Source organism: Saccostrea cucullata, unplaced genomic scaffold (genome assembly GCF_032062105.1).
Source record: "Saccostrea cucullata isolate Sc308-1 unplaced genomic scaffold, CSIRO_AGI_Scuc_v1 ctg1197, whole genome shotgun sequence".
Classification (NCBI taxonomy): domain Eukaryota; kingdom Metazoa; phylum Mollusca; class Bivalvia; order Ostreida; family Ostreidae; genus Saccostrea; species Saccostrea cuccullata.
In genome coordinates this window covers 47,310-61,426 of record NW_026923547.1, presented here as the reverse complement: position 1 = coordinate 61,426, position 14,117 = coordinate 47,310, and the positions used below count along the sequence as shown (strand labels likewise).

The following is a 14,117-nucleotide window of genomic DNA, read 5'->3' as shown; positions in this document are numbered from 1 at the left end:
TGAATCTGCATCAAGAAGGATTGTTTCTATTAGCAATAAATTAATGTATATATGTAATGAAATTAACTTGTTTCATTTTTTGTCTGTTCTGAATTATCTTTGAAGCCATGAAAAACTTATTATGGGCGACAGCAAGGGCATAAAAACGTTAATTCAAAACGAAAGTATATTTTGCAAAAAAACAGTCCGAAGAGAAATGTAAAACAAACAGGTTAAAATAAGTTCAATAGACTGAATTGCAGAATCGATAGACTCCGTTGCAAAATGAAGGATCGCCGATGAAAAAAAGAACAACAATCATTCACTTTATGAAACGTGAACAACTGACTGATGAAATATATGGAGATAACAAAAGTATTCAAGCTAAAAAGTCCATAAAACAATACAAAATAGGAGCAGAGCATGCAAACACGGAACTCCAAAACATTAGAGGTGGGATCAGGTGCCATGGAGGGGTGAGCATCCCCTGCTTACCGGTCACATCCGCTCCTTGTGCTCCTTGTTATGATTGGGAAATAACGGGAAAATCCGTCGTCAATTCAATGTGTAAATAATGAACAATAAGTTTGAAAAACGTCAGTCAGCATTTGACTCAATGATGAATTGTATTTGCTGACAAGGTCATTGTATCGACCATAGAACTTACGAAATGATGACCTTAAACAAGACTGCTGATATTCTTGTTTCATCAATTTGTTTGCCAATAATTTACCTCGTTTTAGAAATTGTTCATACGTAGAGCATGCTCTTGCCTGTCGAATCAACTGAGATAAATGAACTCCGTATGCAAGTGATGAAGGAAGATTGCTGCATAAGTAAAGGAAGTTGACGATAGAAAAGTTAAAGTCATCACGATTATCATAGAGCTTGGTTGTTAGATTACCATTAACGTCTTTTTCAAGTAAAATGTCGAAATATGAAACAGATGTGTCAGACTCTGTGGTTTCTTTCATCTCAAGCTCACCGGGATATGTCGTATCGACATAAGAATGGATATTACCATTGTTAATAGACAATACGTCGTCGAGATGTCTAAATGTCGAGTTGAAGGCCACTGCAAGTGTTTTCTTCTTTTCAATTGGTACCCATGGGAATTTCAATAGACTGTTGTCCAAAAATAACACAGATATTGTCAATCAGAAACTCAAGCAATTTTTTTATGTCAACTTCAGAGTACTTATGTCCACAGGCGCTTGACGTTTTTAATCTTTCTTTTCATAAATAAAGACATCCCCTATACTATAATGATAACTTGTTATTACATATAATAATCTATAGTATGTCTCTGTTACAGTATAGGGGGCATTTTTATTTATTTAAAGAACGATGTCAACAGCCTGTGCTTATGTGTACAATCAGAATGTTTTTTTTTTAACAAAATGATTTTGCAAATGACCATTGACAAGGTAATTTAATTTACGAATTCCATTTTTATTGAAAAAGCAGTTGTCAATCATATCAAAAAGTTTTGATTTTATTTTATCGTTGGGGTTTGAAGATTTACTGGAACCCGTTAAGTACCTTTGTTTGTACGGATTCTGAATCCAGTTTATATATTGTAGTTCAAATTCATAAAAAAGATGATAGTTAGGTTTTTATACCACTTCCACTGCCCTTTACTTACGCATTTGAGGTGTTTGTTTAACAATTGAAAGGAATGAATAACAAAACGGAAGTTACTTATTAGGAATATAATCGAAACGCATACATGTGTACAATCATAATACAAATATTTAATTTCAAACGAGAACAAATTTTAATTCGCCATGGCATGGTCTACTTGCGACGAATTTAAAAGTTTAATTAGCTTTCAACATGTAATTTGTAAAGTGTCAAAGAATTTGTAATACAAATTCTGTGGTTATTTCATTAGCATTGTCATCTTTATCTCGCTCGTGTTGAAGGAGATATTGTCGAATTCATATTGTTAACGGAAAAAAAAAGAAAAAAAGAGAAAACATCCGACATTAATTGTGACAAATGGTTGACACTGTTCAGGATTTTTAACGGAATTATAAATCTGCTTTTTAAAGTTTCAGCATACAAATTAACAAAACAATGCATCTGCTATAATTGCACACTATTCCTGCTCTTGTTCAACTTGTCAGCTTAATACATTACCACTAGATGAAGGAGGACGTTGATGAGGAAACTTAAAATTGTGTTTAATGATGGACAATAAAGGCAACACCTGCATTTGTCTCATGCAAAGTTCAGTATCATTTAATAAATTTCTTATTTCAAAAATAATCAAATTTATGCTTTATAAATCCCACTTTATTCCCGCAACAGATCAAGGTACATTTGATATACTACATGTATTTATGTGTATAGCAAAGTTCAATGCCTAAAAGCCTAAAAGCAAAATAGAAATACAGTGTAATTAGGATATGTACAAACTATCTTAAATTACTATTTCACAACTTTTATTGACAATGTATACATCATTTACATTATGATGAGATCTATGGATAAAAGACAAAATAATGGTATAAGTTCAATCACTGGACAAAAACAACACAGACAAAAATAATGATCCTGTTAACAGACTGGAGAGAAATAGTGTCGGTGACGATGATCTCAGCGATGAAGATGCTTGAGTCAATGAAATATTCACTGCATTAACACCGGAATCTGTAGATAATGTGTTATTTGGAGATTCATTGACTATAATTTTTTCCTCACTATTGTCTGCATAAATTTCATCACTAGATGTAGTACTTTCCGTGGCATTACTTTTCTGCTCTGAATCTGCAGAATTGTTTCCGTTTGCAGCAACAGTAGTAGTTTGTGTGTTTTCTTTTTCTTTAAAATATGTTGGTGTTTGTTCATCTGCTCTTGAATTATTGCTTAAGTCCATGTCGTCATCTTCAAAAGAGTTTGTAGATGGCAATGAGGTAGAATTTGCATTTGATTGAAACTCTTCTGATGACGCGGTGAATGTTGATTGGATGTCTGATGATATTATGGTTGCCTGTGATTGGATCTTTTGAGGAAATGTGATCATTGGTTGAGACTCTTTTGAAGATGAAGTTGTCATTGGTTGGCTGTCTTGTGATGAAGTGCTTGTCGTTGATTGGATCTCCTGTGTTGACGTTGCTGATTGGATCTCTTGTGATGACGTCATTATTGACGGGATTTCTTGTGATAGTGTTGTCGTTGATTGGATTTCTTGTGATGACACATGCCTTGTTGTTTGGATTTCAGATAACAGACTTTTGGGAAAATGATCAATTCCCACATCTTTGAGAATGGATTGGACTATAGACACCCAATTTCGGTCTGCTTGTCTTGGCATAATGATTGAATCATCTACAAATTCGTCAGAAGTCTTTAGAACAGATAAACATTTCCCGCCTAGAATCACGTGATAGGCACCTATGTAATCCCGGAGGTAACCCCTGCATGAACGTATCTTTTCCTTATAACATGTCGCTGTTGCAGCTGATATTCTAAAAGAAAAAAAAAACAGAACATTTTTTACTTTTTGGTGGTCCTGAATATTTTTCTCTACAAGAAAGGTAAAAATTTTATCAACCAGCTCCAAAATGTGCGATTTACAATAAATGGATTATCAGCAAAGTCTTTTAAAGTATACAAATAAATAAAAACAACAAGAGTGTTTGACTTATTCCATGGTTTGAAGTAATAAAAACACTTCAAAAAATTTAAGCTATCGTATCTACATGCATCTTTATTCACAGTTCCAGTATGACTGTTCATTAACAAAAAAATCCTCTTTCGTGGTGCATTGCAGTTCATGGGATTTATATGAAGCTGAGTTGCTTTTTTACCAATTTTGAGTTTACTAAACGTTACTAATTGATGTGGGTGCATTTTTAAATTTGACATTAGAATTTTGTTTAAATTTTAAAAAGTTGTTACTTAAAAAAAAAAAAATTATGACAGCGGGTACAAAACTTTTAATTTAAAACCTAATATCTTCTATAACATGCATCTACTAGTACATGTATATAAGATGTCAAAATACATGTATTGCAAATCAGAAAGTAAAATCGTAAATGTGCGAATGGCAGTTGATATTTACTAGAATATGTGAGGAACATAGTAACTTTAACAACAATTTTAAAAGTTTCCAAAGAAAGTTAACACTTACATGCAGGCCAACCTCCGAGCATCATGACCATTCGTCGTGTTTTGTAAGTACATTTCCGTCAATGTTTGCCTGAGTGGCATGGTCAAAGATTTAACACATCTTTTGGCGCGCTTTAAGCTAGATGACTTGATGCATTTTAACTTCTTCCCAAATTCTATTGAAATTACAATTAGAAAAAAAACAGTAATTTGATAGAATATTTCAAAGATAACAATGATACATTGAAGAGCAAGATCATCAGAAATGAACACAGAACGACTTCAATTTTTTGGACCAAGTTCCTACTTTAAAATATATTACTTTTTAGTTTGTTGCACATGGCAACTGATGTTCTTCTCGCCATTGTTGAATCAAACGTCATGGAAAAGAACCAATCCGATGGACTCCGCAGACTGTTACTTTCTAAAGACCTCTCTACGCATGGCAACACTTTTCTATGTACCCTAGAATTAAGATGTAATGTTATCAATAAATACATTCTCCCAAATTGAATATTTTATACACTGTAACTAACAAATTCGTCAACTTTATACCAGATCCTATCCTTTTTTATACTAATCTATTGAAAAGTAGCGCATTTTGTATATACAGTGAAAACTGTCTAATCTGACACTTGTGTAACCCATCACACTGTAAATTCCGACCTAAAATTTCTTTCCCATTTGACTAATTTTAATGTTATTTTTACACTTTGCAATCCAGTACACTGTCTATTCCGACACAAAATTTGCCCCCCCCCGTGCATGTCGGTTTAGACAGGTTTCACTGTATTATTTTCTTTTAAAAACTCATTTCATGCAATTGATACGGGTCTATTGCTTCTTATGGAAAGTTAACGATATAAAAGTTGAAATCACCGTTCATCATAAATTTGTAAACTACTGTAAGGTTACAAAATCATTTTCAGACCAGCTGTCGTGCTCCATGTCCGAGAACACAGGTGCTTTTGATTTGCGTAAACTTCAGACATTCGAACTTTTGGACTTTGTATAAGATTTTCTAGTATGTATTGTTGTAACTAACTCTAATAATTGTTGATCTTGTAAATTTAAGCATATACTGTATATCAACAGAACCAAATTGCATTGTTTTATTTAGTGTTGGCTTATCATTTTGCACCCTTTACATTGATAATTCGTTCCATTTCGTTTTCATTTATAGTGTGACAAAAATGAATTTAGCATGTAAATTAATGTAATTTGTTAAAAGCTGATTGTTTAACATGTCATTTTTATTAACACTGTTATTTGAAACATTGTCCAAATGCAATTTTGTATTTCCATTACATCTGAAATGAATAGACATTTACTGACGCATGAATGACATGCATTTTTTCGACTGTTCAAGGAGAGGTTCGTTGACTTAGTACCAGATTATTTCCTTTTTAATTAATCTTTGGAAAAGTAGTGTATTTTGTACTTATCATTTTCTTCACGTTTATCGATTGAAATTCCTATAAATTTTATTAGTATTACCCAAAACATAAATAAACATGTAAAATGTAGGGATGTGAAAGGACAACGGTTATCATAAAAACAGCAACCTAGCCCAAAAGTGTAATGAAACACTAATAGTTCAGTAGAAGATCAAACACGAACCTCTTAAACATCAGAGGTTGGACCAGATGTCACGGAGGAGTTAGCATCCCATGTAAAGAGGTCACAACCACCCAATGGGGCAAACGGAAAATCCGTAGATAATCCAATGTGTACAAAATGGCCTAATAATAACCATGGAAAATACGTCAGTTGGCATTGTCTCAATGATAGATGGTATTTGCTGTCAAGGTCATTGTATCGACCACAGAACTTGTGAAATATTGTGTATTGAATCACTTGCTGAAGATATAAACTTCATTTGAAAAACATTTTTCTGTTTGTCTGATTAAGACAAGGAACACACGACAGTTGTGACTGGTTGCCATAAGATGCTTACTCCATCATGACACCTGGTCCCACCTCTGCTGCTTTAAGGTCCATGTTTGATCTGCTTCGAATTACGTTTCCATGCCGTTAAGGACAACCTAACGACAAAATATGAGAAACCTGATAACCAACTTCTCCATCGGCAACCTTTCTTACTTAGGTAGCAAGATACCCTAATCACTGCAAATAGGGTTTACGTCTCCTATCTGATTCGTTACACAAGAGCATGCTCTACCTACGATATTTTTTTTAAACGAGGCAAGCTATTAATCAACAAGTTGATGAAATAAGGATATCAACAGTCTCGTTTAAGGTCAAGTTTTTGGTCGATACAATGACCTTATCAGCAGATACAGTCTTTCATTAAGAGAAAAGCCGACTGACGTTTTCCGTACTAATTGTTAGGCCATTATTTACACACTGAACATTCTACGGATATTTCTTAAAGCGATCATAACAAGGAGCACACGGCGCGTAGGAACGGTCGGCAAGGGATGCTCAGTTGCTCACTCCTTGATATTTATTTGCTCTGCTCCTAATATGTTTAGTTTGAATGTACTTTCGAGCTTTGTTACTGTTAGTTATTCCCATATTTCATGCAGGTGATAAAGTACCTTACGACATATAAAAGGGAAGGTGAGGAAAGAAAAGTTGAAGTCAACTGTTATCAAGAAGTTTTGCACTCAGATTACAAAATTATTTTCAGATCAGCTGCGCCACTTCTTGTCTGAGAATATGCTTTTGGTTTGTTTAAAACTAGTCGTTTTATTGTGTCATTTTCCAATTCCTTCATTCTGAACTGTTGAACTTTGTATAACATTTTCTATGCATTGGTGTGACTGACTCAATAAACTGTTTACCTAGTTAATTTATGTGTACATATCAACAGAACCAAAATGTTTTCTTTTTATATATATGTAGTTTATTATTTTACACCCTTTAGAATGATAATTCGTTCCATTTCGTTTTCGTGTATAACGTTACAAAAGTGAAATTACCATGTAAATTAATGTATATGTAATTTGTTAATTGCTATTTGTTTAACAGGTCGTTTTTTCTTCTTACACTGTTATTTTAAAGTTTAAGGACAGATGATACAAACAATTTTTTTTCTTTGGAGGAGATTAAATATCATGTCACAAGTTTAGAAAAGTGGATAATTCTTAGAATTTTTCTCCTAAGAACTGGAAAATGAAATACACTTGTAAAATATTACTAATATTTCAAAAAAAAAAAAAAAAAAACAAATATTGACAAATCACACTCGGTAAAAGTTTATAGGTGAAAACAAATTTCAGAATATGTTACCTTGGTACTAAAAATATAATATAAACTATAGAAAAGTATACCAAGCCAGGTGAATTTTATTAGGAAAAGCATAATTGTATAAATCATCCTATATCATATGGGCTGATTTTTACCATTTTGCTTTTCCTCATAAAATTCACCAGGCTTGGTATATTTTTCTAAAGTTTATATTACACTTTTAGCACCAAGGTAACATATTTTGAAATTTATCTTCATCTGTAAACCCTTATTGAGTGTGTTTTATCCATTTTTAGAATTCTATTGAAATATTACTAATATTTTCCAAGTCTATATTTCATTTTCCAATTCTTAGGAGAAAAAATTCTAAGAATTATCCACTTTTCTAAACTTGTGACATGATATTAAGTCTCCTCCAAAGATAAAATTTGTTTGTATCATCTGTCCTTAAACATATCCAAAAGACAAAGTATTCTACGATTATGTCTGAAATGAATTCACATTTATTGACGCAAGAATGACATGCATTCTTTCGAATGTTCAAGGGCAAATGAAAATATCATGATCCTAACAAAGTACCTATATATCTTAATTTATATTTGACACATGACCCTTAAACGCGTCAGGATGAAAGTGCAAATTCCTATCATTGTATATATATTTTTTAATTAAAATAATAGAATTCTTAGAATTCGAAATTTGATCATAGCTTATTCATTCTCTTATAAATAAATCCTACAGTTTTCAAATTACCAGGCATTTATACGGGTAATATTCTAGTAGGTATTTTGTGAAAGACTTACGAGCACCATTTCCAAACAGAGTTGGAGAATTTGTTGCGGTAACGATTTGGAGTTCTACTGTAATAACCAACGTTCTTCATGCAGTTTCTTAGAGCATCATTTGGCGAGGAGGGCGAAGTCCCTGATTTCATGAAAGACATAACACTTATCACTGAGCACAGGAGACATAGCAGACATAAAGTAATACCTGAAAAAAGAAAAAAGGAATTAAATGATATACATGTACATTCAATATATTTTTTATCACAATTACGATGCACTCATGCAGCAGCACATTATGAATTGGTGAATTGATAATAATAACAGGTCAATTAATAATTTTAAATAAGACTGGAATTTCATTAACGACATGAATAATCCTTTCTGAAATTTTTCGCACATTTGTCAGAGGCCTTTTAAATTGGTGAAATAAAGGAAACCTCTAAAAAAGCAAATATTAATAAAAAGGACAAATGTGAAAAAGACAAATGTGAAAAAGGCAAATGTCTTAACTGATTTTAATACATTTAAATTCTAATTTTCTATTTAAAACTTCATATCTATTTTGTAACATTATCTTGTCAAAGATTTATTATACCAAATTAGGTAGTATACCAAACAGATTTGTAATCCATCTATAGCTCCTACAGGAATACAGTTTGAATTATATGATCTACTTTCATTATTAATTTGACAAGACTTAAGAAATAAATAAAATGATTAAAGAGGAGAAATGACTCCTAAAGTGACAATGATGATAGTTATTACAAGACCGTGTATAACAATGCATGCAAATCTGCAAAACCATATGTCTTGTCCGTCAACTGTGAGTTTCATTTTTCTTTTAATACATAGTTATCATTAGAATAAAGAGAGTTTGGTTTCAGTAAAAGTATATTTATCTGTGATTCATTATTTCCATTGCTCTAAATGTCTATTTTTGATATACCATGCCAAGATTTTTACATTAACTTATGATTTGTAAGATTATTACTTCATTATGTTTTATTAAAGATATAATGATAAACCTCATCCATTAAATTATATTAAAGAAAAGGTAATTACAAGCTTTCATTTAAATTAAGTTATAATTAAAGAATTTCTTAAATAGAAAAGTAGTTATATTCATTTCTTAAACGAGAAATTCGTTGCAGAAATAGACTTTAAATGATCTTTTCAGTCCTTTATTTAATCTAGAGTGATAAGTGCCGATCGCAAGGCTAAATTTGGAAACCGCCACCAGCAAGTTACAACCAAAAAATACAAACGCTACTGAAAGTCATAAGCCCTGTGTACAGGTCTAAATTTGCAGTCAAGCAACGACAAACGGCCCTTTTTTTTTTTTTTTTTTTTTTTTTTTACAGTTTACGGCTTACTTTTACACCAGGGAAGTGTATGGAAGCTCTTTTACGATATAAATATTTAGCTCAACATTTAATTAAATGAAAATAACGGGCTATTCAAAGCATAAATAAGTTGCCTTTGAAGAACACAACAACCGCGTGTAAGATTTTGGACAAATTCTGCTTCATATGAATAAAAAATAGGTCTGTTAATAACGGACGCAATAAGTACCCATGGGAACTCCAGTAGATTGTTGGGCAGACCTGGTCTCAAAAAACAACATCAGATATTGTCAATGAGAAACTCTTTTTAATATCAACTTCAGAGTACTTGTGTGTACAAATTGTTTTTTTTTTTTTTTTACAGATTAATCTTCCAAATGACCAATGACAAGCTAGGTTAGTAAATTTACGAGTACCATTTTTTTATTGAAAGAGCAGCTGACAATGAAGTCAGAAAGCCTGGACTTAAATCTATCATGGGGAATAGTTGCATATTAAGTTAAAAAGTCTTCAGTTTTTGTGTTGTTGATACATGTATTCGTAAAATTTTGTGATTTCAAATGTTCCAATAGTCTTAGAATTTTCTAATATCAACAACTGATTTAATTACTCCTCGAATATATTGCTGTACAGTGCTCTATAAAAGATGATTGACACAGTGTAAAAATCTCTCTTTCAGACATGTTCATACAATTATTTTTAGACATAATCTAAATAAATTGATAATTTTTGCCGACAACTGAAATATATGCATAAATGTTCCTAAATGATTGGTTAATTATTTTTTTTTCAAATCTCTATTACTGTTAAAAAATATTCTGTGTTAGTATATTATTGAGAAACAACCTTAAATTAACTCACATTAATTATAATAATAAAAGAACATAAAATAAATACAAGCATCTATTTGTTATGATATTATACGAGATAAGTAGTTATTCCTTTTATATCTTAACTTTAAAATGATAAGAACTGTTATTTTTTATATGGGAAAAATGAAAACATGTGCATAAATTTAAAATTAAGATAATACCCGAACAAGTCAACATTGGAACATGCACATACCTTTCATTTTAGCTGCCGTCTTAGAAACAAGAAGCTGAGTGAAGAAAAATGGACATTCGTGTGAGATTAGCATCAGTGTAACCTCATGAGCTAGAACTGTCAAGACCACGTGCCTTAGATTTATTACATTTAATTTATTCAAACAGTAATAAATATGCTAATGAGAAAGGTAATTATAAAAGTGAAAAAAAGAAAACCTCGCGGTGTAACATGCAATAACATGTCTTTTAAAGTGGCTGAGGTATCTACATAATGTCGACGTCACATTTCATCTTTTCGTTAAGGCTGGCAAAATATCATGATTTTGTCGATTATTTGATGATGACAACTGATGCAGTATGTATCTAAATGTGATCAATCTATAGAAAGTAATCTCAATAAGGATCTAATGTCTCTTGAATAGTGGTCAAAGAAATTTTTGATAACATTTAATCCCCCGAAAACTTTCAAAAACGAAGGTTGTATTTTTCAGCACAAGAAAAAAACATAGAACCCCCAAACTCCTTTTCCGAGATAACCAATTAGAATATGTGCAAACTTCTAAATATATATGGAGGATGAACTCTTTTCATAAGTTGGTTATCTCACTTCGAAATTTTATTGTATAATGCATACGAAAATGGGTATATAAAAACAAATTCAATATAAATTGAAACAATCTTTCACTGATGTATGCAGCTATACTTTATTTTATTCGTCCTCAACTTGAAAAAAAAATTAAGAGAAATTTCAACTACACGCAGCTCGGGTTGTGACCCACTTAACTTTAATTGCATCTAGTGATTCTTTGTACTTTGAAAAGGGCTGGGAACCTCCCAACAATATAGACACAAGATCCACAAATTGAATTATATTTACGTTACCAAATATGACATGTTCAGCAAGGCTTTAGTTGAAGGATGATTAAGAGAAAGATTAAGACTTTAAAGGAATATGTTCCAGATGATCGATATCTAGGCAAAAGTTTTTTAACGCAATAGCCGACGTATGTTTGGAAGATATACAAAATTGTAAACCTCATCTAAAATGTGGTGGAATACATCAATGAACAATTTTTGTAAATAGAATTAAGACATCGTTTATAATAGTTTTTAATCATTGTAAGACGGGCGCCCATAATTACGCTTACATCTCTGTGTATTATTAAAAAGTGCCATCACATTCATAGGGTTTTTAACCCCCCAGTCTGGTATTCCACCATATTTCAAGTTAAAGACTACACCTTGTATTTCCTAAAATATACATCGACTATTGCTTTCAAACTTTTAGATTACAAGAAAACTTTAAGGGGCCTGGATATCGAATATCTGAAACATAATCCCACATCGTGTACATGTTCTTCTCCCCCCTATAACTATAGTCCTGCTGGACATGTTATGACAGGTGACATTAATATATATACGGAACCTTGATCCTTCAAGTGGCATTGGAATTTCATGAATATTATGGATTCTGTAGAAGATTATACGGAAGCCCATTTAGGACCTATCAAAAAATATTTTTGAATTCGTTATAACGATTTTTAGAATTCGTTATAACGAATTTAATTTATTATAACAAATTATTGAATTCGTTATAACGAATTTATTTTGTTATAACAGATTCATTGAATTCGTTATAACGAATTTAATTTGTTATAACAGATTTATTGAATTCGTTATAACGAATTTAATCTGTTATTACAGATTTGTTGAATTCGTTATAACGAATTTAATCTGTTATTACAGATTTGTTGAATTCGTTATAACGAATTTAATCTGTTATTACAGATTTGTTGAATTCGTTATAGCCAAATTTCTTAAACGAGGTAAATTATTGACAAGCAAGTTGATGAAACAAGAATATCAACAGTCTTGTTTAAAGTCATCATTTCGTAAATTCTATGGTCGATACAATGACCTTGTCAGCAAATACAATTTATCATTGAGTCAAATGCTGACTGACGTTTTTCATACCAATTGTTAGTCCATTATTTATACACTGAATTGACGACGGATTTTTCCCGTTATTTCCTGATCATGACAAGGAGCACACGGCGGGTGTGACCGGTTGGCAGGGGATGCTCACTCCTCCATGGCACCTGATCCCACCTCTGATGTTTCGGAGGTCCGTGTTTGCTCTGCTCTTATTTTGTATATTGTTTGATGGACGTTGAGATTGAATACTGTTCGTTATCTCCATATCCTTCTTATAACGAATTCAATAAATCTGTAATAACAAATTAAATTCGTTATAACGAATTCAATGAATCTGTTATAACAAATTAAATTCGTTATAACGAATTCAATGAATCTGTTATAACAAATTAAATTCGTTATAACGAATTCAAAAATATTTTTTGATAGGTCCTAAATGGGCTTCCGTAAGATTACGTCAGGTGATGGGACAGATATGAAATAGAAGACGTTGACTCTTCGTCAGAATGGATTAAATGTATCAGATCTATGTTACAATCGCATATTAAAAGGTTGAGGGGCAATATGAAAACCACCTATCTTTATGTATTCTATAATCCAGCAGTGAAAAGAGAACATCCTCAGTACGTACTGCCTGCTGACAAAGCAGGTAACAACATTGTCTTTGTTTGAAAGGCTCATTACATAAATTGTATTTTAGAATAACGTGGATTTAATTCTACAAGTGGTAATCCAACCCCTACTCATAGTTCCCTCTCTAAGGAAGAAATTCTTCAAAATTAAGTCAGACTTAAATATTTTTAATACACCAAACAACCAAAATGCAAAATGAATTTGAATTACTATATCTTTATCGGATTCCGAAACTTCATAGAAATACTTACATACAACAATACATAACGGGTTCCAGTCAATGTTCAACCAAGCCTCTTTCTTTACTCATCACTAAGATATTAACAGTAGTGAAGGAGAAACTTCAAGAGTAAGGTCACGACTACGGTGCAACAACATATTCGAGAAAAAGTGTAAATCAGATGTGGAATTTAAAATTTCAAGAAACTTTTAGAAAATTTGAAATTACAAGATTTTAACAAAAATCAACAGCTTAAAAAATTTGACTTTATACACAAACAATACACAAACATTCGTCACAATAAATTCAAGTTTAGGTGTTTTTTTTTTAATTTTTAACCTTGTCATTCGTCATTTGTAAAATTCTTTTGTAAAAAAAAGCATTCTGATTTTAAGCACAAGTACTCTGAGGATGACTTCAAAAAGATGCTTGAGTTTCTGATTGACAATATATATGTGTTTTTTGAAGACCAGGTCTTCCAAAAATCTATTGGAATTCCCTTGGGTACCAATTGCGCCCCGGTATTAGCAGACATACTCTATTTTTGTATTCACATGAAGAAGAATTTGTCCAAAATCTTGTGCGTGAAAAGGAGGAAACTCTTACCTAAATTAATGATTAATTATTTGAGTAAAATAACAAGCAAATGCTAGATATTTAACCCTTTTACGGTTATAATATCTAGTACTTTATAACAGAATTTCAGAACAGCTTTGGTCTGCATGATATCGTCATCTTGGGAACGTTACATGTCGACGAAGTGCTTTTAAGTTTTCAAGTTCATTTTCATGTAAAAAGTATCTGTCATCAATCTTTGTTAATTTTTCAATACTTTATAAGTGTGACA

General features: G+C 31.8%; 1 protein-coding gene across 1 annotated transcript; it reads right to left on the bottom strand.

The window, feature by feature from the left end:
- Positions 1-2,279: 2,279 nt before the first annotated feature.
- On the bottom strand, positions 2,280-10,604 carry LOC134264271 (serine-rich adhesin for platelets-like). Its single transcript, XM_062746570.1, has 5 exons — positions 10,502-10,604; positions 8,112-8,298; positions 4,418-4,560; positions 4,118-4,271; positions 2,280-3,452 (listed from the first exon to the last, which is right to left on the bottom strand). The coding sequence occupies exons 1-5, from the start codon at positions 10,572-10,574 to the stop codon at positions 2,498-2,500; spliced, it is 1,512 nt and encodes a 503-aa protein (XP_062602554.1). The 5' UTR covers positions 10,575-10,604; the 3' UTR covers positions 2,280-2,497.
- Positions 10,605-14,117: the final 3,513 nt, after the last annotated feature.